The sequence below is a fragment of the Hemicordylus capensis genome, chromosome 3, assembly GCF_027244095.1.
Source record: "Hemicordylus capensis ecotype Gifberg chromosome 3, rHemCap1.1.pri, whole genome shotgun sequence".
NCBI lineage: Eukaryota > Metazoa > Chordata > Lepidosauria > Squamata > Cordylidae > Hemicordylus > Hemicordylus capensis.
In genome coordinates, this window is record NC_069659.1 from 317,003,425 (window position 1) to 317,026,360 (window position 22,936).

Here is a 22,936-nt window from a genome sequence, read left to right on the forward strand (position 1 = left end):
TGCCCGTGTACCTATCTACAAGTGCACTGAATGCACCTGCAGAACAAGAATAAGTAAAACTAACTTTCTGCTCCTCTATCTCCCCTCATCCCCTTTCTCTTCTCCCTATTCCTGCACTCAAGCCCTTTCTACAGCAAACCTTAAGCTGGTTAACCTACAATTTGGACTTTAAGCTAAATTCCTCTTAGTGAGATTCTTGTTAAGAATATTCATTAATATTTTATTACCTTGCCTAGCTAATTTTTGCCTTCCCGTACCCCCTTTACCCATAACTGCATTTATGTCTCCTCATCATTTCCAAGACCAAAACTTTGCTCAGATTGATACTGTAACAGAACTGCTCATAGCTAAGCAAATTCTTCACATTCACCTAAAAACATAGTTTGAGTGTTCAGCCAGCACTCCGGGGTAGTTCTGCAAACCAGGGAAAGGCAAAGGAAAAGTAAGAAGCTTTTTGAAAGGAGGCTAGAGAAGAAGCATATTGTCTAGCAGGTGAAGTATTCCACTTAGAAGAAGTAAAAGACAGCATAGCAAAAATAATGCAGTAGATGACGACAGAGAAGCAAGCAAAGAAAACAGAAGGAACACAGGACCAAAGGTGCAGAGACAACCCATCTCATAGTTCCTAATCAAAATCCAGCAGAGTGTTGAGGCCCAGGCTAAAGGTTCCACTAGAGTCACTGCCCTACAGCATATGGGGACTGGCAGTTCTTCCGTATAGGGGAAGAAGGCTCCTCAAGCAGACACAATTGATACTAGCCAGAGTAAGCAGCCCTTTCTGTTCTGCATTTTTATTCCAATTTCTTTATAACCAATGATAAAGTTATCTTTATTTAATCTACCTTTATGTCAAGTTACTATAGGCATTTCCCCCAGTTTATTATTTCCATTTGTGTATGAGGGAGGCAGCTTACAGATTTATTAAAATTTGCAGATATTAGATACTCTCAGATCTTATAAGCATCTCAGCAAATAAACTATTTCTGTTTTAAGTGAAACACTGAAAAATCAAATATATGAGCTTTTAGCTTTGTGTTTTGTTATCTCTGCATACAAAGCCTGAGTCTGATCCTTGCCTCAAGAACCACAAGTACTGAGAGTTCTCCTTTCCCCTGTGAGTGTGGTGCATGCATCCAAGGAAGGATCCCATCTGATGTTTATGAATTCACTACATAAAATACAATGACTGTCATGCTGAGTCATGAAGTGTTGATGGAACAGTGTTGCCTTCTGAACTAAATCACTGCTGCTCGCGACATCCTCCGTTCACCTTCAAAATACATGTAATCCTAAACAGCAAGGAAAAACAACAAAACTCACTAAATAATCATTTGATAACCCTCAAACTAAACTAAAATTCAGAGATTTCCCCATATTTACAGAAAATATTTGAAATTGAAACTATTTAAATGGCAAATGCTATAGGGTGAGATACATAGTACCTAGCATCTTGGAGTACATGAGAGACCGACAGTTATTTCATGAGATACTGCATCATCTCAGAGAGCCACAAGAAGTTCTATACCCTTAGACTTACTAGGAGGATGGAAGCCCCAATAATGACGGCTTTCATTTTGACATCAAGGTCCATTGGGAATTGGACTCCAAAGTTGTCAGCATCTGTAAATGTCTCCCTTAAGCAGCCAGCCCAGTGCTTTGTAATTCTTCCAACTGAATATTGCCCATCTCTTGACATCACCTAGGTTTTAAATGAGACTCTCTTGAAACATGGGCAAATTGTAGACATTCTGTGCTGAGAGCAGATGTTTTATTTATGCCATTTATGTCTTGACATTTCACCATATCAGTCCTTAGGAGGTTTATAAATACTAACAGCCCGCCTAAAAACCATATAAACTGGCCATAACTGACAGCACATAAAATCAGATTAAGGCATCAAAAGAAGCTCAAGTAAGCAGGATAGATTTGGTTCAAAGTCCTACACTGGTGTAGCTAGCAGCAAGGGGGCCTTTGTTCACCACTGCCCCCCCTTTGTATGTCCCTCCCCCTTGTGGCATGGGCCCTCCCCAATGCTGAATTTTGGTGCATTGCCTGCAACTCAGTTACCTGTGATGGGACCTTTCTGGTGCTCGTACCTCTACAGGGAGGCAGGCAGGCAGGCAGGCAGGCAGGCAGGCAGGCAAGAAGGTGGGCAGGCAGGTGATGCGGCAGGAGTAGCACCAGCAGAAGAGCAGTAGGCCAGGTGGCCAGAGTAGGGAGGGGGAGGGAAGGTTGGGAGAACATTGCCCTAAGAAGAGAGGGCGACCCATGTTCTAGTAACACCACAGATCACTGGTAGCTCCACCCCTGGAATAATAGAATATTGGAGTTGAAAGTGACTTCGACGGACTTCTAGATGAACTAGGGTGGTAGGGAGCTCACCATTGGCTACAGGATGGGATCTACCAGTGGCCCTTTTCAATTTTTTTTTTGCATGCACAAGCACACGCTGGCCACCACAGTGCCAGGTTGTGGTGACCAGTGGATGCAGTGTGCACAAAACTGGAAAACACCAGTCCAGTTCGAGTCAAACTGGAATCGAGCAGAATCAGGCCCAGTCTGGTTTTCTGCATGTCAAGCCAGGCCCTGTCTGAACTGGTTCAGGCTCGGCTTGCGGGGGTGGGGTTTGAAAAAACTTACCACCTCCGGTTGTCTTGAGACTGCTGCCATGGTGGGGTCTGTGGCAATTCCCCTCCCCTGCTGGCCTCCTCTGGTCTTAAAAGGGTCATTTTGGCCCATTTTGTGGTCATTTCAGCCCTTTCTGCACTGTCAGTCACCATTTTGGAGGTTGCTGTACATGCGCACTGGCCTCCAAAATGGCTGCCACCAGCGCAGAAAGGGCCGAAGGCCCCAAAACAAGGGGAGGCTGGTAGGGTGAAGAGGAACCATTGGAGACTTCCCCACACTCCTCTATAGCTGTAGCAGTACCCCCCAAGTCCACTGGAGGTGGTAAGTATTTCTTTTTAAATCCTATGTAGAACCCCCGAACTGGCCCCGAGCTGGCTCAGGGGAGCGGTTTGGCTCAACCTCGATCCGAACTGGGCTGGCTCAATATCAGACTCGCTTGAGGCCGACCATGTGAACGAAGCATCAAGTAGAAGCAGTAAAAGGGCAGCATGCCCATCTTGCCACCAGTGGCTACAGGAAGAGGAAGTGTGGGGGTGAATAAGCTTTGGGCAGCCCCCTGGAGATGTGAGGAAAAGCAGAGGGTGAATGACAGCAGCCTGAGGATACCCATCCCCCTATGCTCCATGGGGGATATTATTAGGGGGTACTCATCCCCCGAGTGCTCCATATTCCTGACTCCAACCCCTTGCTCAGTGGAGGAACCTCCTACATCTTCCCGACAGATGGCTGACCAGCCTCCATTTAAAAACCTCCAACAAAGGAGAACCTACTAGAGCACGAGGCAGACTGCTCCACTGTGCAACAGTTCTTATAATTTGGAAATTATTCTTGGCATGGAATCTTTATCTCAGCCATTGACCAGACAAAACACAACACAATAGATAAGTAGTAACTTCCAGCAATCATAATTCTGCCAATACTTTCTTAGAAAACACTGTTTACAATATAACATTATATAGTACAATATATAGACACTCATGATTTTACCAATTGCTTCCTTACACAGCTTGCAATGTAGCAAAACTTTGCCACCTTGGTAGAAACATTAATGCTACTGTCAGACAAAGGAGAGACACATAAAAGACCAATGGCCTACCTGGGAATCGAGACAAAATAGGTGACAAAAGTGCTAGCTGAATATCTCTATAAAACAAACAGTGAAGCAACATATGATCGATCGTCTCAACTGCTCCTGCCTGACACGGGCATAACCGTTGAGAGAATGGAAATTATTCCAAATGTCTAGGCTAAATCTGCTTCCTTGTAATGTCTACCTATCGCTGCTAGTCCTGCCCTCTGGGGCACCGGAGAACAAATCTGCTTTCTCTTCTTCATGTCTGGCCTTCAAATATTTGAAGACTGGTATAAAGATGCAGAAAACAGATAGAGAGATAGAGAGATACACAGTTAAACAGCTAAACAGAGAGCCAGTGTGGTGTAGTAGTAGTTAGGATGTTGGATTAGGACTGGGGAGACCTGGCCAGCCCAGCCCCTTAAATCATTCCTCATAGGAATTGATTTCCAGACCTCTCACCATCCTGGTTGCCCTCTAAATCCATTTTAGTTCCTCATAATCCTAAAACAAAGGGCCCAGAATAAGGATTAATTTACCTCGAAATTGGTATTTTTACAACATACGCACATTATACATGGTCCAGCAATTTTCAGTACTTCCTCTTTGAATTCATTTTGGATAGAAAGTTTAGGAAGGCAAGGATGGCAAGTCTCTTTAATATAACCAATAGGGGTTCCTGGTGGAGCGTGAACTTCAAGCTTAAAAGAAACATTTAAAAACACAACACAATCAGAATCAAAGGCTGTCCTTCAGTCTTTTTAGCAAGCTCACAATATCTGAAAAAGACACAGCCCTGCAGAGTACCTAGTATTTGACCCAGTTCACACATACACTTTAACTGCAGTTAAATCTGCCAGAGTTTGTAATTGTAGCATGCCCGAATATGCAAAACCACCATTAAGGGTCTAAAGTTAACTCCAGTTTGCCTGACAAATTCCAAATGGAACCTGAAATTGTCCCTAAGGTTTGCCACCGACAACCATAGTTTTGCCTGTTATGAACTCTTACTCTTGAAGGCAGACTTGCCCATAACCGCAGTTTAGTTGCCATTTCCCAACTATAATAATAGAGGAGGCGGCACAGACCTGCCTGAGGATGTGGCTGCTCCATAGGGATGTGCGAACCGTTCGGAGGTTCGGATCCGAACCGAACCACCACCGGTTCAGTTCGGATTCGAACCGAACCAGGGGTGGTTCATTTTGAACCGGTTTGGACCGGTTTGGACCCCTGATAATCAGTAGGATGGTAGCTGGCACCCAAGGGTACCTGTCAACCAAACCCCAAAGCAATCGGACACTTGTACGATTTTTTATGAATTTTTTTTTTGGGGGGGGGATTTTCTCATAGGATATAATGGGACTCGAACCAGGCCATTATTACTTATTGTGTAGCACCCATGGGTGCCAACAACCATGCAAACCCTGAAGCAATCAGACACCCCTATGATATTTTTGAATATTTGAAATATTTTTAATTATTTTTCACATAGAGTATAATGGGACCCAAACCAGTCCATATCCCCTATTGTGGAGCACCTAGGGGCACAAAAGCGGGGTGGGTGGTGGACAGACAGGGGTGCCTACCACCCAAAAAATCCCAAGGCAATTGGACACTCCTCTGATTATTGGTGAATTGTTAAAGTATTTTTGAATTCCTCATAGAGAATAATGAGGATTGCAGCAAATGTATAGCTTCATGTCGGGGGGAAAGGGGTGTCATAGAGTGCAGTGTGGTGGCTGGTAGTTCCTAGGGTGGGCTATGGAAGCAACCTGAATTATTTGAAAGGAATTGGGCAAAGGGGTGATTTTTAAGTGATTTTTGAAGTTTACATGTCTTTAAGGTTTTTCTCCATAAAGAAGCATGGAGGTGTCAGCAAATGTATAGCTTCACGTCGGGGGGAAAGGGGTGTCATAGAGTGGAGTGTGGTGGCTGGTAGTTCCTAGGGTGGGCAAGGAAGCAACCTGAATTATTTGAAAGGAATTGGGCAAAAGGGTGATTTTTGGTTAATTGTTGAAGTTTACATGTCTTTAAGGTTTCCCCCCATTAGATATAATGAAGGGTGTATCGCTTCACGTCGGGGGGAAAGGGGTGGCCTAGAGCGGTGTGGGGTTGGTGGTAGTGCCGGTTATGGGCAGGGAAGCTACCTCAATTTTTTCAAAGGATTTGGGCAGAGGGCTGATTTTTGGTTAATTGTTGAAGTTAACGCGTCTTTAAGGTTTTTCCTCATAATAAGTTATAATGTAGCTTTCAGTAGCCCCATAAGTGCACTTGGGGGGTGCTGCGGTGGCCCAGAGAGAGTGGTGGTGTAGTGCACATAGGGTGCCAACCACCCCCATGGGTTTCTAACCCATGGGGTACAGGGTTCTCTTGTTTCTGAGGTATTGAGTGTGGATTCTATGATAGCAAATGAGATTTTCAATGAGACACCATGAATCCACTCTAATATACTATCATAGAATCCACACTCAGTACCTCAGAAACAAGAGAACCCTGTACCCCATGGGTTAGAAACATCTTTGATGCCAGTCCATTACCCCACGGACCGCTATCTCATGAGAGTGGCAGACTAGGGGAAGTGAGGGAGGATGCTCCATGCATGAAACTTCTGGAAACGTGCACTTGGGCAAGTGCTTTCCTGGTCTCGGGGACCACCGCCAAACCACTGTCAAACTCTATGCCCTACCAGCCAACCTGCCAATGTGGCAGATGTGCACCCCTACCCGCAGCCCCCATTAGGCAATGTAGCTATCTGGGGCAGGGGCTGGAAACCAGGACTCTCCACAGCCCACTGCCCTCACTATCCATGGGAATGGTTTTTTTGGGGGGTGCATTTGGCAAGCTTTGAAAGACACACCCCTAGAAAGGATTCCAGAGCTGCCAAGTTCTATTTTTCACTTAGAAAGAGTGTGGAAAGGAGGCCCACCCGGACAGCTCATGAGAGGGACCATCAGTGTGGAGAGGAAAGAAGTAATGTGCCCATAGAAAGCATAGCTGATTCAAGATGGCAATACATCCCCTTCTCCACCTAACACCTCCCTCATGAGAGCGTCAGGCCATGGGTGCTCTGAATAGAGTGAGGATGGTTTCTGACTCGCAGCCATAGGGAGTGCTTTTCCGGGCACACATTCCTAATCTTGGGAACCACAGACAAGCTGCCCGGATGTCTTGCCACCTTCCTGCCCACACGTCCATGTGCACAGTTGTACTCTTCACAGCACCTTGGAATGGCCACCCCACTCTCCAACATTTTCCCAATGAGCATGGAGACTAAATGGACTACACCTGCTCATGGACTATGCCCGCTCACAAGAGTGTCAGTCCATGGGTGCTCCAAGTACAGCTGTGTTGGGAAGTAGTGGGCAGGGGTGTTCCAGAGACTGCTTTTCTGCTCCTGGGGATGGTGGCCTAGGTGACTGGGAAACCAGCCACCTGTCTGGCCATTCGCACCTTGGCACAACTGTGCCATTGCCAGTGGCCCCTGCAGTTGTTCCAGCTGCCCCAGGTTCAAGGAGCAGAGGCAAGTGCCCTCTCCCTAGATTCCCCACACCCGCTCATCTAGATATGGTGCACTAATAGAGCAGGGTCGCAATCTTTAGAACTTGAGTGAATGTACTGTCCCATTGGCCTACCCCCAAGGCCTTGCGCACGGCCAGACTATGGCACATGGGGTGTGGGGATATACTCTGGGGTACATGAAATGCTGTGGGGGGATCTGGGGAGAGGGAAACAGGCTTTCTCCTTTTATTTTTCCACAGACATAGTTTGGGACCCCACTAGAGCAAGACCCCCTTGGATTCCCTGGTGGTTAAGTGGCCGGCTCAGCCGTGAGCTCGCGGTCCGTAGGTGAGGAACATGCCTTAGTGGACACAGGCATTTCCATGATAGACTGGCCCTCTCATGAGATCGTTAGCCCATTAGGCAGCAAGCTGCTTACAGCAGCTTAGCAATGGTTCTGGCTGGAGTGCTCTGCTGGGGTCTCCCCTCGCAACATATCCCCTGGTCATGGTGAGACAGACCCCGCCCTCACCCCAGCATCCTTTGCCCAGCTCCATCTGCATATCCTCATAGCAGTCTTCCCTGGTCATGGTGAGACAGACCCCACCATCCTTTGCCTTGCTCCATTTGCATATCCTGCTCTAGCAAATGTGGGTCCTCCCCCCCACCCCGTAATGAAAGCTGGATTCCATCCCCCCATGCCCCCAATCCCCCATGGAAATCGGAGTTTGCATGGGGCTTCCAGGGTGCAGGGCCACTTGGGAGTGGAGGTGGCAGTGCCATGGCGGCACTGGCATTGCAGAGCATTTAAAGGGCTTCCCTGCCGAAAATGCATGATTGTGCCTGGCACGCCTTGCTGGAGATCATAGTCAGTCGAGGCCGATGTGGTGACTCTTTTCCCACAGTCTGGTTGCATTGCTGACTGGGAGACTAAGTGGTAGGGATGAGCTCCCCTTTCTTTCAACTTCAGTTAGGCTAACAGTGGTTACCTGTACATATGCGGCATTAATTGGAGTTTGGAATTCTAACTTTGGTTAGTGTTAACTGCGGTTAACATGTATGCATAAATACGGCCGGAGGGTTCAGCAAGAGAGAAATAACTGTGAACCAAAGATGTGCAAAGGAAAGCTTTGATAAGTGATGGATAAGAATCGAAGAAAATTTTTAGGGAGAAATTGTTAGATAATATTAGATATAAAGAGGCATGTACCAGCTAATTACTGAACCTGATCTTGAGAAACCGATGGATGTCACCTAAGCTTTGGGGTGGGGGTGGCATTTCCTTGAATAGCCTTAGGGTTGCTGTGTGGGCTGCTTCAGACAAGTGGCTAAGTGCACAGAAGAGCATCCATGTTTGGATTTCTGACAGAAACTACAGTACCCTTGATAATACATTAATGAGGTCTAAAAGTGTAAGAATCTGAACAAGTCAAGAGATTAGTTAATGAAGAGTTGCCAGTCATTTACACAAGCAATTGCATATAGCCTGGGAAAGGGCAGCTAAAAGGAAGGAAGGGAGGGAGAAAGTGTATGCATGAGTGACGCACACACAAGCACACACACACAAGAGTCAACCTATGGTGGTTAAAAAGCCAAATACCAATTCATTTAGATGAAAAGATATCCCCAGTATCCATTCACCATTCTGGTGACTGGCAAAGTCTATATTTCTCCTAAGAACAGGAAAGTTAGGGACAGAAAATATTTTACCTCTTGCAAACAAGAAGTACATTTGTTGCAGCACCAAAAGAAACATGAACAACAGCATTTGCAAGGTCTTCGGAGCTCTATGACTTCTTGGTCCAAGTTGTTGAAGATCTTAATTGTAAAAGGTCTGACTGATGGAATACAACAGTTTAGTGTGAAGCAATCATCTTCCTCAGCAGCAAAGTATATCTTTTGCCCCAAAGTATTTTTTAAGTCATATCTGTTGGGAATTTCCAACCAGCCAGTTATCACTGAAAAAGAAATAACACAAGTATTGTTCAGCCTGTTCAGAAGACTTCGCTGCATACAGTGACCGTATGGGAGTGTGCAAACAGAAAGCACAAAGACACTTATTGGCAACCTCAGGGCACTTAGCGAGATCCATACACAGAGTCTAAAGGGTACACAGATTGTACACATACACACTTTATGTTATCTGATACCTTGAAAAATCCAGGGTCCAAATTGCCTGGATAAATTGGTATATGCATGTAGCCTGTGTGTCCAGCTTCAGCTGAATGTACTGTGTGGGGTCAGGCAGGAAGTGAGGCTAATTGTCATGACCCCACTTCCTACTGCCACCTCCAGTGTACAGTAGGAAAGTGCAAGAATGAGTTTTTTAAAGGGCTATTGTGAAGCAAGACATAGACCCATAAAGTGAATGAGGTGGAAGCTTTTGGTTTTCTGTAAGATCTTTTTAATGCCAGAAGCTAATGAAAGTGAAAGGAAGCACTGACAAGGAAAGCAGGTCGAGGCTAGGAAAGGTACAAGGACTTCAGTATTCTGCCATAATGCTCCTTCAAGACGTTCTAGACATATAATTGATTGATTGTGTCCAAGTTCCTAGAGTCTGGATAGACAGGCTGTATGAGCCCATAGAGGATCAGCTATACCATTCAAAAAGCCAGCTTTTATATTTTTCTTCTTTTGATAAGCAAACTACTGCCCACAGTGAGCGGGAATATGATGTAAATTACAGTTCAGAGGACAGTAAGTGTTGTATTTACCTGAATAAAAGACTAATCTGACTAGAAGGTAGTTCTCACAACCAGCCCTACCCATAGTTGCACAGCCCTCCCTGGGTAAAGTTGCAAACAGTCCCTATCCTGCCGCCTTTCTGGAGCTGGATGGAGCTGGAACAAAACCTGAATCTGGACCATCAATGGCATTTCAGTTTTACAGCCAAAACCTCCAGTCAGAAACTGGCATTGTGTTGTATGTAGGGATGTGCAAACCAGTTAAAATTTGAACCAGTTCGAATTTGAACCGGTTCAGTTCGATGGTTCAAATTTGAACCGATCCAGCCATCAGGTTCGAGCTGCAGGTTAGAATTTGAACCAAACTGGGGGTTCATTTTGAACCAGTTTGAACTGTTTCAAACCAGTTTGAACCTCCAAAAGTGAGTGGGATGGTAGCTGGCACCCATGGATACCTACCACCCAAATCCCAAAGCAATCAGACACTTGTACGATTTTGAATGATTTTTTGAAAAAGGTTTTCTCATAGGGTATAATGGGACTTGAACCAGCCCATTATTTCCTATTGTGAAGCAATAGGGTGCCAACAACCATCCAAACCCTGAAGCAATCAAACAGTCGTGCGATATTTTATGAATATTTGAAATATTTTTAATTATTTTTCTCATAGGGTATAATGGGACTCGAACCAGTCCATTATTCCCTATTGTGGAGCACCTAGGGGCACAAAGGTGGGGTGGGTGGTAGGCACCCAGGGATGCCTACCACCCACAAAACCCCAAGGCAATCAGACACTCCGATTTTTGGTGAATTTTTAAAGTATTTTTTAATTCCTCATAGGGAATAATGAGGATTGCAGCAAATGTATAGCTTCACGTTGGGGGGAAAGGGGTGGCCTAGAGCAGAGTGTGCTGGGTGGTAGTGTCCAAGGGGGGCAAGGAAGCTACCAGAATTATTTGAAAGGAATTGGGCAAAGGGCTGGTTTTTAAGTGATTTTTGAAGTTTACGTGCCTTTAAGGTTTTTCTCCATAAAATATCATGGGGGTGTCAGCAGCCCCATAACTGCACTTGGGGGGGGGGTTGGAGCAGGAAGCATGAGAGCAAAACCAAAACCGAACCTCCCCCTCCTGGTTTGAACCTGGTTCAAATTCGAACCGAACTGGGCAAACCAGTTTTGTGCACATCCCTAGTTGTATGAAGGCTGCAGCTTGTCTTCAACCAGAGTTGAAGGTAGGAAGCTCCTTGCTCTTCCTTCTCTGATTGGTAGCTGCAGCTTTCCTTCATGCAAATGATGAAGCTTGTGCAGCCAGTCCCCCCCTGCCCTAGTCTCCTAGACTCCAGATGGGATCATCTGGGAGCACAGCGGGGGGAATGGGGGCAAACCGCAGCTCCGTTCAACAGCTATTTGCCTTTATATGTGAAGGGGGCCAGTCTGTGCTTCCCTGTTTGGATGAAGGAAATCCCATTATAAAGATAAAGTGGGACATACTCAACGGAGCCACCATAACCACCATAAAAACCCCAAGGGAGACTGGAGAGGAAAGTTGCTAGTACTTACCTCCCTGCAGACCATCCCTCAGTCCTGGCTGGGTGTGCAAATTGCCCACCTGCACAGAAACTGGCTTTTCCTGGGGGGTCAGGGGCCAGCATGCATCGTCCTGGTCCCAATAATCACATAATGCACAGTGTAAGTGTGCCATGCATTGTCGGTTTCTCCACCGCACCCTAGCACCGGCCAGAAGCCCCATATCTCCCAGCCCCACCTGCAAGCAGCTGGTGCTGGCAGACGATCCTGCAAATGGGGCTAAGTGAGCACTCACTCCCTTAACCCCATAAAGGGTCCAAAGTGCCACCAGGATTGGGCATGATTCCGGCAGTTCTTACAATCAGCCAGAAATGGCTTCTTGGCTTCTTTAGACCAATTTTTGCTGATTGTAATAATATCCTCTTTGTATAAGAACGCGTGCATTGTATGCACTAAAAGTCCATCTTCAAATACCTAAGCTGATATTATTTGAAATACATTTGAATTTATCAATAACCTCAAGTGACATATGAAGATACATACTTCCCATGGGCTCAAGATGCTGATGAATAAACAGCTGATCAATCTGTTAAGGAGTTACAAACAAATGAAATGTTAAAACTGGAATGTCATCAAAATAATTTTGCACAGTTATTTTGCATTCTGTTCCCTATGTACAAAACCCAGAGGCAGTTCAATTCAGTAATAGGACTGTGCATAACTTTAGGCTAATAATAGGAGTCAATATGATCCAGGCTTCATGCAACAATTTTTTATTAAATCTATCTATCTATCTATCTATCTATCTATCTATCTATCTATCTATCTATAAAAGGCTTAGGTGAAACATGGTATGTGGCACATCTCGTGAGAGTTGCCCCTCCTTGAGAGACTTCTGGAGGCTACTGTGCATGCATGCAGGAGGAGGTGCGAGTTATTGCTGCTCATCACCTACAGCTGCTGCATCTGTCTTTGTGTTAGGGGAGGGGGAGGATGTGAGCTACCCCCTCCCACCTGTCATGTCACCTTCAAGTCCACAGGCCTGGCCTGTGCTCACCTGACCTCCTGTTAGGCTCCAGACAGTGAGGGGCTGATTGCATGACAGAGGGAGGGAGGGAGGGGAAAGCCATGTGGGCCAGAACACAGGCCACTCACTCGCACACCTCTCCGGGTGGGGCGGGGCCGCCTCATTCCGTCCGCCTGCCTGCTTGCGAGCTTGCCTGTCCTCCCGGCCCCTCAGTGGCAGAGGAGGCAGAGGGGGGAGATGACAACTTGCCGGGCCCGGAGTGCTGTCACCTGCCTCCTCCTCTTCCCCCCTCAGTGGGCGCTGCCTGCCTTCAAGTACTAGTGCACAGATGTTCTGAACGGGTCAAGCTAGTAGTGGTGCGCATGGAACCATCTGGCCCAGTTTGGTTCAAGGCTGGACTGGCCTCAAACAGAACCGGACCAGTTTGGTCCGGCCCCCATCAACGCACCCACCCCGGTCCAAGACCGGTCCGCGAACTTTTTTTTATTTTAAAAATTTAAAATCCAAAAAGTGACTATCTGTAGCTCCTTCGGGGGGCTAGCTGTAGCCGCGCGCGGGGGGGGGGGTTCCGTGCAGGTTCCCTCTCCCCTCGCCGGCCTCCCTCATCACCACCACAGCCGTGTAAACACAGTCTTTTGGGCCCTTTGGGGCCTCTGTAAAAGTGAGCAGCAACCACTTTGGCTGCCGGCGTGCATGCACAAATGCCCTCTGTGAGGCCTAGCATGGCCTACGGCCTCGCAGAGGACATTTGTTCATGTGCGGCAGCGGCAGCCAAAATGGCAGGTGCTCGCTTTTACAGAGGCCTGAAAGGGCCAAAAAGACTATGTTTACCCTGCCGCAGTGGTGATGAGGGGGACCGGCGGGGGGAGAGGGAACCCGCATGGACACATGCACACCCCAGCGGCTACAGCAAGCCCCCCGAAGGGGTTACAGGTAGTTACCTTTTGGATTTTAACTTTTTTTTTTTATTAAAAAAAATTTGTGGACCTGCCAGACCAGACCCAGCGGTTCGGTCCCGGTCCGGACGGAACCGGGGGAGTGAGGTTTGGTTCGATCATGAACCCACGAACCCCCAGACTGGACCGTGGACCTCCGGACCAGTTCTGCACACCCCTACAAGCTAGTATACTATAATCCTATGAAAAATCTGTTTTATGAGATTATACAATTTGATACAATATTGTACCATATCCTGTCATGGCTAAGGCCCTGGATATTTAAGAGAATGTCTTCTCTCTCACTTTACAGTAACATAGCTAGCAGTTGCAGAGAGAGGGCATTTCTGCATCTAATGCTGCACTGTATGAACTTTCCAAAGTGAAAAAACATAGAGGAACATTCGTGTTCTAGAGCTGGTCTAGGATCATGTCCTGGCATGTTTCTGAGTCTTTGGATTTATTGCTAAATATTGCTAATTTAAGTGAGAAAGAATGGCAATAGCAATAATCAATCCTAACTGGGGAAATGCATGTTCATGGTTCAAAATTAAGCAGCCATCTCAATGATTATTAAAAGGATCTTGAATGCTTTTCACATATGCTCCTATGTTAAATAGGCTCAGTGTTCCCACAGGATTTGATTTCCTGCCAGATCATCAAGGTATTACTTTCCCCCTATGTATCAAATATCCCCAAACCCAGACTTAATTTGAAAATGCATACCTGAGCTAAATGTTCTAATCCAGAAGGACAGTTGAGAGGCACCACAGTTGGTGCTGGCATCCACATTGTAGTACGGTAAAGTGGAACTGGGAGATTATGGGCAGGCTGATCAGGAGTGCCTTAAAAAAATGCAAACAATGATTTTAACCTCTGGACTGCGGAAGTCGTATGACCAAAAAAATGGTTTGGAAAGAATTGCCATATAGCTTTCTAGACTATGTTGAGCAGCATCCAACTCGTGCTACATTTCTGTACTGTGAGAATAGTTCCAGAACTAGTCTGAAACAGGTTACTTTCTTTGCTCAACTTCCTTAAGCAACATCTTACATAGAAGTGAAACACTAGTCATGATGTATTGGCACATGTTAAAATATTTGTAATACTTTAAGAATTAATATTTAATACCTTAAAGTTAAGGTAGGGGAAGTTATTGTGCTAGCTGTGATCTGGATAGTATGGTGGTAGCCAACCCATAACAAGTACCCAGCAAAAGCATATCCCATGCCATCCTACAGTACTTAGATTATGGCTAGCACACAGCTACTTCTCCTTCCACCTACTTCAATTTCCGCCAACATACAAACATTTCTCAGGAGCGTGGATGGTGCTTGGAGCATGACTGGACGTTCCTCCCACCTGGTTGTCAGAACCAGCTCATTGTATATTACTTCCACCCCCATACCAAGAGCTAGTATAACATGAATATATGCAAATTTTATTTTCTGAAATGCAGTAGGCTACTCCCCATTTCTGGGTGGAGTATTCAACCAGTCCACAAATCTGCTTTCTAGTGTATCATTCTGCCATGAATCACACGTTAGAAAGCAGTTTTGTGGACTGGCTGGATACTCAATTCTCTGCTTGCAGATATGAACATGCTGCACAAATGATATATCTATGCAAATGTAACTGGTTTGGGGTGAATGTTTAGCATTGTGCAGCTGGAGAGAGCATGACAATTGTATCTAGAGTGATCTTATTTCTCCATTATTCAGTACCAATGAGGATCTTCATTTCTGGGCACAATTCAAAGTTGACCTTGAAGCCCTAAACAACAGTCAGGGATCAGGTTACCTAAAGAACTTATCCTGCCATGTGAAGCTGTCTGTCAATTAATATCTGTGTTCAGGACCATATCCTGGGCATCCCTGTACTGTTGGGGGGTAAAGGTGGCCACAAGAAAGAGGGACTTTTCTGTGGTGGCACCATCTCTGCTCTAGAATATCTTGCAATAACATTTGGCTGGCATCACTGTTACTATTCATTGTTTTTGCATCTCTCACATATTTCAGTGGCATGAAATCAATTTCACCCAACTTCTTTGGCTTAACTGTTTTCTTGGCCAGCAATTCAGCTACTTACAACACACTTACAAGGGATGAGAAATATTCTTCTTAGCATACATTTCTAAAAGTACACTCAGCTACAGCAGGCCCTCCAGCACTGTATAGATTAATTTCTACATTGTTATTAATCAATATACAAAATACTATCATCTACCTGAATTTTTCACCCCTTTTTGTTCATTTTAATAGGAGGGGTCCAGAGAACAGAAAAGTGGAGCATTTCTTTACTTTTTCCATCAATAGAGAATTGCTCAACTTTTCCAAATAAAAAAGTACTAGTTCTGCACACCCTGATCAGGTCTAAAGAAATTCTGTGCACCTGGGAGCAGAAAATAAGCAGCTGTATGGCTTAAATATGGACATCCCAGCAACATGTCTGCAATTTTTTGATCCAACCAGATCCTTTGTATCCAGATGCAGCTGATTACTTAACTTTGAAAAACTGTTCCTGAGGCATACTGATGATACCCCTATGGTGCCTGTGGCCCAGGGTATCCAGGCTTGGGGTCCCAAGCAATTTTCTGTTTTGTTTTTTGCTTTGTTGGAAGTGATGGAATGACATTTCAAACATATACAGGTATGTAACCTTGAGTCATCTCTATTTACAGTTCTTATATACTCCTTGAGAACCCTCATCTTATATTCATAAGGGTGACTGCCTGTAAATTCCAACAAGAACATTATAAAAATCTGTCCTCTCCATTTAAACAGAGAGGATAGCAAGCAAGCAAACAATGCAAAACAACAACCACAACAACAATGCTAGGTGCGGCCCCTCTAATGACATCTAATGACACTGGTGACCCCTCCAATGACAACCCATGCATGTGACGTCACACACACGGGGTGTGCCTGAGCCCTGAGAGAATCTCCTCCCCACCCATGAGCGAGCACTATGGCTTCCCCGTCCTTTTTGCCTGAAAGCATTTATTTCCCTTTCCCTCCCTCCAGAGAGGGAGAGAATAGCTGCTTTCAGGCAGCAAGCGCTGCCTGAAATGACATGGAAGTGCTCACTCGGGCTCTTCAGAGCTTGAGGCCACACCCCCTTTAGGTGGTACACAAACACTGCCTGGAAAGGACGGGGAAGTGCTCACTTGGGGCTCTTAGGAGTCCGGGTGTGGGCGAGGGGAGTTCACTCAGTGCTCTTCCAGAGCCTGAGCCATGCCCCCCTGGGGGGTTCAGCAGCCCCTACCATTGGTGGCCCGGGTTCTTTGAACCCATTCGCACAATGGTGGCTACGCCCCTGAACAATGCACAGCCCTCTCTTTCCCTCTGGAAAGAGAGCTAGGGGTCTGCATAAAGCCTTCAGCATCCCTGCACGGAAAGCTTCCGTGTGCAGTGTGTTGGGATGGGGCGGGGGGGGGGAGGGGAGAGAAATTTCACAGTTCTCCCCTCCCTCCAAAAGCTCTTTACACTTATATAAATCTGTTCCTGAGTGTTGCACGGCTCTGACAGACTTGTTTCTGGCAATAAATATCACTATTGTGGGGAGGGAAAAGAGGCAAAAACCACTTCCCAAACTCCCTCCCCACTCCCTGTCCTGCCCATCAAAACATCAGGGCAAGTCTGAGCCTTCCTGCCTTAGGCAGATCTGATGACATCAATGAATCACTGCCCATCATGTCAGCCATTATTTGGTAGAAAGCACCAACTAGAATACTTCTATAAAGCATTTTTGCATCATATCCTCCTTATAGTTTCCAAATGTTCTCTTGGGATTGATATTTCCACTTCCTTTACACCTAAGGCTCCTACAGCTTTTCATTCCAGCGGCTGTGAGCCCTTAACAGCAACCTCACAGGCATAACTTCAACATGGGCAGATTTTCCTGCCTTAAGAATACAGGGATGGGGCAAAGTTTCACTTCTTGAATTTTTCTTATTCCTTAGCTAACTTTCCACAATCATTTTGTTTTATGTCTGTTTGAACTATGGCTGCAATAAAAGAACTACTACTTTTGCTTTATGGATCCAACTGCTTATTAAATTGGGCTATGACCCTCAAATGATTGACTCCAAAATGATTTCACTGATTTCACTTGCATTGCTCCAGAATACAGGACTGCAACTCTTGATAATATTACATCCAAATCCTTTCATTTGTTCCTAGCAGTATTGTATGATTTGGTTATGTATGATAAATACATCTTCCAAAGACTCTTTTTATGAGGGTCTGCTGTTGCTGCCTCTCAGTAAGATCTAAAACAGAAACATAGGAGGCATCCAATTAAATATGGTTTTATTATCATGGTTCTTGTTGAAGGCAAACATAGGAAAGAAAGGAAACAACTTACTCACTTTGCATGTTTGTGGATTTGTGAACTATTGAACCTAAAACATAAGAAAGTAGTGGTGTTTGTGAGCTAAAAAATAAGATAACTGGGCAGTCCTTAGTAGCATAGTCTTCACAAGTGCTTTTTCTTTCTGGGGGTAACCAGACTGGAAGATTTTCAGTGCATAAAGCAGAGTCAAATCATCAATTCTTTTGGCTTCATTTTGGTTCAGGTTCAGCTAAAATGGGCATTATTCCAGTTTGGTTTGTGGCCTACCTTCATATGGGGAGGAGGGGAGGAAGACCCTTGAACCATTGAGAAGTACATGAAGGAACCAGTTTCTGTTAGTTTTCTTTCCACCACTTCTCCCAGATCTATGGATCTAGGTCTGCTAAGCAGCACCCTTTCCTTAATAATAAAGTGGAGCTGTCAGATGGAAGGTGTTGTGGAGCAGATACACTGAGAGGAACCCTCACTCAGGGATTTATTTAGGAACTTATGGGTTACAAGGTAAACTAAAGGAAAACGCACAGGAACACAGAAAACATACTGATCCAAAGGCAACAAACTGACTATCTGTTATTTGTAATCTCACTCTGACTCTTTTTCCTTCAGTAGAAATTATATCTAAAGCAGTGCTGGCTCAAGCACTGACAAGCCTGGGATGAAACCAAGATCGTGTCAGGCATGCACCTGATGCTGATGCACTGGCATTAGGAAGCATCATCGCCATTGGACCATGCAACACCCCCATGGACATTTCCTGGCTAGCCAGTGCTTCACTAGCCCTCTGGATGGCTTCCATTCTCTAAGAATCCACCCACTAGCCAGAAAATATGAATGTGGGTGGAGTGTGTCCTGATGCTGGCCCTGCTCCTTAATGCTAGTGCGTCGGGGGTGTGGCTAGCATCGAGGCATCCAGGAAACTAGAGAAGCTCTGGCTAGCCAGGAAATTCTGGCAGGACAGCTCTTGCCCCTATGCCTTGGTGTCAGGGAGCAGCAACAAGGCAGGTGAGGCAAGGTCCAAGGGCAGTGGAAGCAGGCCAAGCTGCCCACAATCACTGCCCAAGGGTGCATGCGCCATGTGAGGCACCGTCACCTCACCTTATTGCCAAGCTGACCCTGAACTTGTTACCTGAGAATTAACTAAAGCAGAGCCATTTTAGCATCCTAGCTGAACTGAATAAGAGTTTCCTCCATTTTGACAGCCATTTGTTCCCACGAAGAAAAGCATCTGGTCTGTTTCTCACCCATTTGCCGTAGAGACCTTGATTTTAGCAACAATATGTGAAATTGCTGTGCCTTCCTGCAGGACGCGCTAATCACAGGCCGGGAAGGTTGCGGATAAGAAGTAGCTCAGCAGGATACATAGTGTTTATGACACAACAAAGGAAGGCGTAGAATCTTTAAAGACCAATATGGTGATGTATTACTGGTCTACCTGACAGGTTTGTTGTTATTGCTGATTCTGCTGAAACTGTTTCTGCCTATATAAAACCCCTTGGCAGTCCCCATTAGGGTGCTGCCCTGCTCTGGAAATTATTCCCAGGGTTGCTTTGCTCTGCAGAGTAAATAAAGCTTTGAAAACAGTCTCTAACTTGGTAGGTTAATTTGGCTAAAGTGCACCAGGCCTTATTGCCAAGCTGCCCCTGAACTAAAGACTAACAACAATGTGACAGGCCTCAGAGCTCATCCCAAGCATTGCTGACTCCTCTCAGAAAGGCTTTTCCCTCAGAGTTAACTGGCAGAATCACCTCAGAAAGAACTGCCAGAAAGCAACAGTTTCCACTCATCTCAGTGTTCTCTTTAGAGGAGGGCACTCCTTTCCTGATTGACAGCTCCTAGAGCCACTCTCCTAAGTCTATTAGATCCCTTTAGTGCCTGATCTCACACACACATAGCCTGCATGGTGAAACCACACAAATTACACAGTGAATAAGCATAGGCCAAGAAGACAGTAGAGATGTGTATGAATCAGATTCTGTAATTTGATTCGAGCTTGAATCAAATTACAGAATCAGCTACTTGATTCATCAAAAACGGTTGGCTTGGCCAGCTGTCTTCGATGAATCACCCCCAAATAACCCAAATAGATTTGGATGATTTAAGCACCATTTTTCTGGGAAGAGCTGGTCTAACAATAGGGATCAGCTAGTAGACCAGCCTTCCACTCCAGATTTAGTGTATCAGCCCACCGTGGAAGACTGGTCTACTCGGCTTTCCTCATTACATACTTCAAAACACAAGAAAACCACTATAGGATTACTGCGAAGTACCTGCAGTATAAATACTATCCTACCTACCTACCTACCACAGTCCCGCAGACGATCTTCAAACCCGGGTTGGGTAACGTCTGGTTTCAGGGCAGAGGAGCCCTCCTTGTTACTGATCTGCCTAGCCTACATCGCAGCAAGCTCCATAGTGTTAACCTTGCCTGTAGACTGTAGGCAAGGCATCAGCACATCAGCCTTGCACAAGCACAATTACTTGTAAGGGGGGGAGGGGTTGAGAGGGCCCTATTTTTCTTCGACTCTGTTTGTTTGTTTGTTTAAAAAATTTTAATATCACCCAAAACTTGCATCTCTGGGTGGTTTACAATAAAAATCATTTAAAACATTCAATCAATTAACAATTACAATCATTTAAAAGAATAAAAACATTTAAAACCCAGTATTAAAATTATTTAGAACTATAAATCTAATTAGAAGCTTGGGTGAATAAATGTGTCTTCAGTGCCTTTTTAAAAGTTACCAGAGATGGGGAGGCTCTTATTTCAACCGGGATTGCATTCCAAAGTCATGGGGCCGCAGACAAGTTGGCAGCAGCTGCAGGCGAACCTCTCCAGATGATCTTAGCAGGCGGTGGGGCTCATGGCAAAGAAGACATTCTTTTAAATTCCCAGGGCCTAAGCTGTTTAGGGCTTTATAGGTAATGACCCGTGTCTTGTATTTTGCCCAGAAACGTATCAGCAGCCAGTGCAATTCTTTCAACGCAGGAGTAATATGGTCTCTCCTAGATGACCCAGAGACCAACCTGGCTGCTGCATTCTGAACCAAGTGAAGCTTCTGGACTATGTACAAAGGTAGCCCCACATAGAGCACATTGCAGCAATCCAACCTAGAGATCACTAGCGATGTACTACTGTTTTGAGGTTGTTCATCTCAAGAAATGGACACAGCTGGTGTATCAGCCGAAGCTGATAAAAAGCACCTCTGGCCACCGCCTCAACCTGGGATGCCAGGGAGAGATTCAGATCCAGAAGCACCCCCAGGCTGTGCACCTGTTCCTTCTGAAGGAGCGTGGCACCATCCACAACCGGCAGATCAAAACCATCTACTGAGTTTTGACCCCGCACAATAAGTGCCTCCGTCTTATCTGGATTCTGCCTCAGTTTGTTATCCCTCATCCAGCCCATTACTGCCTGCAGGCAGGCATTTAGGGAAGGGACTCTGGGAAAGAATCACGTTTACTTCCTAGGCAAAGGAGCCTCGGGGCTGCTCCACTGGGACAAAGGGTGCTCTTGTGATGACAGACCCAGTAAAAGCAGTCCAGGAACCACCAACACACTTCTGCCCCCATGTCAGCTTGACGGACGGTTATTAGCCCTCTCATGAGAGGGCCAATCCATTGGAGAAGACCAGAGGTTCCATGAGTTTCAGGTCTCTGTCTGATTGCACCCTCATGAGTTAGGTGATCCAACTATAGGCGCCCCTGCTGATATGGGGCCCCTGGTATATATGTTTAAAAATACAACACATATTCCTCACCTTCCCCTCCACACTTGACACTTGCAGATTCCCAAGGAGTCCAGGCTGCTCCACGTGTCCTGCCATTTCCCTGTGGGCTCAGTCTGGCAAGATCAGGGATGGCTCTTATGAGAGAGTGGTTCTTGGGGGAAGGGGCTTCATCACACATTAATGATTCAGCCCCTGAAGCTGTGTACCCCAAGACAGTTCTTGTCATGAGTAATCCAAGATGGTTCTTGTCATGAGTAATACCACAGAGTGTGTGCTTGCACCCAATGGGAAGGGGCTTCAGCCCCCTTCCTCTACTAATTTGTAAAAAAAATAGAGCAGAACCACTCTAAAATTCCATGGGCTATCTTTCAACCCAGACCCTGCGCATCACTCCTCTGGCATGTGTTTTCTTTGTGGGGGGATGTGTTGCCTGTTTTATGGTATTGCTGGGACTCTAAGTGCTTCTTCATCACTTGATATGTGGAAACAGCCACAAGTGCCCGCCTTGTCATCCCATCCCCTTTTCTTATAGATTGCCAAAGTGGGGGAGACATGAAACATGACACAGGGGACACAGTGGAAAGCGGGCATCCCCCAATGTGGCTTTTCCTTTTGATATGCTTTGAAGCTTGGGATGCAGCAACACGGTGTCCCTCTCGGCAATGGCTGGAGGAATGCAGAGACAGCAGGTGGGGGCAAGTGATTGGAGAGGTGACCAGCAAGAAGCATGGCAGGCATAGAGCTGGCACATTTCTGGCTTGGTCTGAGCCACCCTCTCTATGGTTTTGGCAACAGCCACAGCACAAAACCCAGATTATGGTAGCAGCAAAATTCAGACATGATGCCTCCTTCAAACCTGAGGTTGGAGCAGCAAAATGTGCTACAAGCCAAAGGTTCCGATTAAGGTTTCAGCTCGAAAACCTTGGGTTGCTTTTGTGACAAAACTGCAGCAGTTCCACACATTTGGACAATCATGAAATGGGACCTCTGGCTCGTTTGCCTCCGGTTTGGCATTATGTGCAACAGTGGACAGAATATAAAGGTTTCAGGCCATCTCAGGGAAAATCAAATTAACTGGAGCAAGGAACTAAAATCAGCTGTTGCCCACTGCCATCTTGGCTCTGCCTCTGTAACTCCTGAGCAGTAATATTGACTAATTTATTTAGAATGTCAGCCATTATACACAAACAATATTTCAGAATTATTTTTTACTGTTTTTTTCAGTTTACATAATGCATAGTTTTGCAAAACCACACAGATTATTTAAAATTTTACTTGAGGGGTAATAATAACCATAATTATATTTTTATGTGTAAATGTGATTGCAGAACTTAAGGAGTTTTGCAAATCCATGTAATATCACCTATATTTTACTACAGAATTGTTTTTTTCTAAATTATAGCATGCATTGGTGTCTGCTGACTACAGAGCATTTATTCTAGATTCCTCTGCAACAGCTATACTGGACATCACTCAGAGGAACACC

General features: G+C 45.6%; 1 protein-coding gene across 7 annotated transcripts; it reads right to left on the reverse strand.

The window, feature by feature from the left end:
- Nucleotides 1-760: 760 nt before the first annotated feature.
- LOC128348952 (phospholipid scramblase 1-like) lies at nt 761-19,489 on the reverse strand. 7 transcript variants are annotated; one of them, XM_053304740.1, is made up of 9 exons: nt 18,964-19,459; nt 17,480-17,639; nt 15,761-16,096; nt 14,096-14,214; nt 11,951-11,993; nt 8,909-9,156; nt 4,240-4,401; nt 1,538-1,699; nt 761-1,289 (listed from the first exon to the last, which is right to left on the reverse strand). In XM_053304740.1, exons 3-9 carry the CDS (start codon nt 15,813-15,815, stop codon nt 1,236-1,238), a joined length of 843 nt encoding a protein of 280 aa, XP_053160715.1. In that variant the 5' UTR covers nt 15,816-16,096; nt 17,480-17,639; nt 18,964-19,459; the 3' UTR covers nt 761-1,235. The 7 variants fall into 7 exon arrangements, with proteins under 7 accessions (XP_053160715.1, XP_053160716.1, XP_053160720.1 ...); XM_053304741.1 differs by lacking the exons at nt 15,761-16,096; nt 17,480-17,639 and adding an exon at nt 17,739-17,771; XM_053304745.1 differs by lacking the exons at nt 15,761-16,096; nt 17,480-17,639 and adding an exon at nt 17,735-17,771.
- Nucleotides 19,490-22,936: the final 3,447 nt, after the last annotated feature.

Excerpts from the sequence above, each read along its gene's own strand:
- LOC128348952 (XM_053304740.1), bottom strand. The coding sequence starts at position 15,815 with ATGTTGCTGGGATGTCCATATTTAAGCCATACAGCTGCTTATTTTCTG. Across the intron at positions 11,994-14,095 it reads GATTAGAACATTTAGCTCAG|ATTGATCAGCTGTTTATTCA; the intron begins GTATGCATTTTC and ends ACTCCTTAACAG. Across the intron at positions 1,700-4,239 it reads GTAAAAATACCAATTTCGAG|GTGATGTCAAGAGATGGGCA; the intron begins GTAAATTAATCC and ends TTTAAAACCTAG.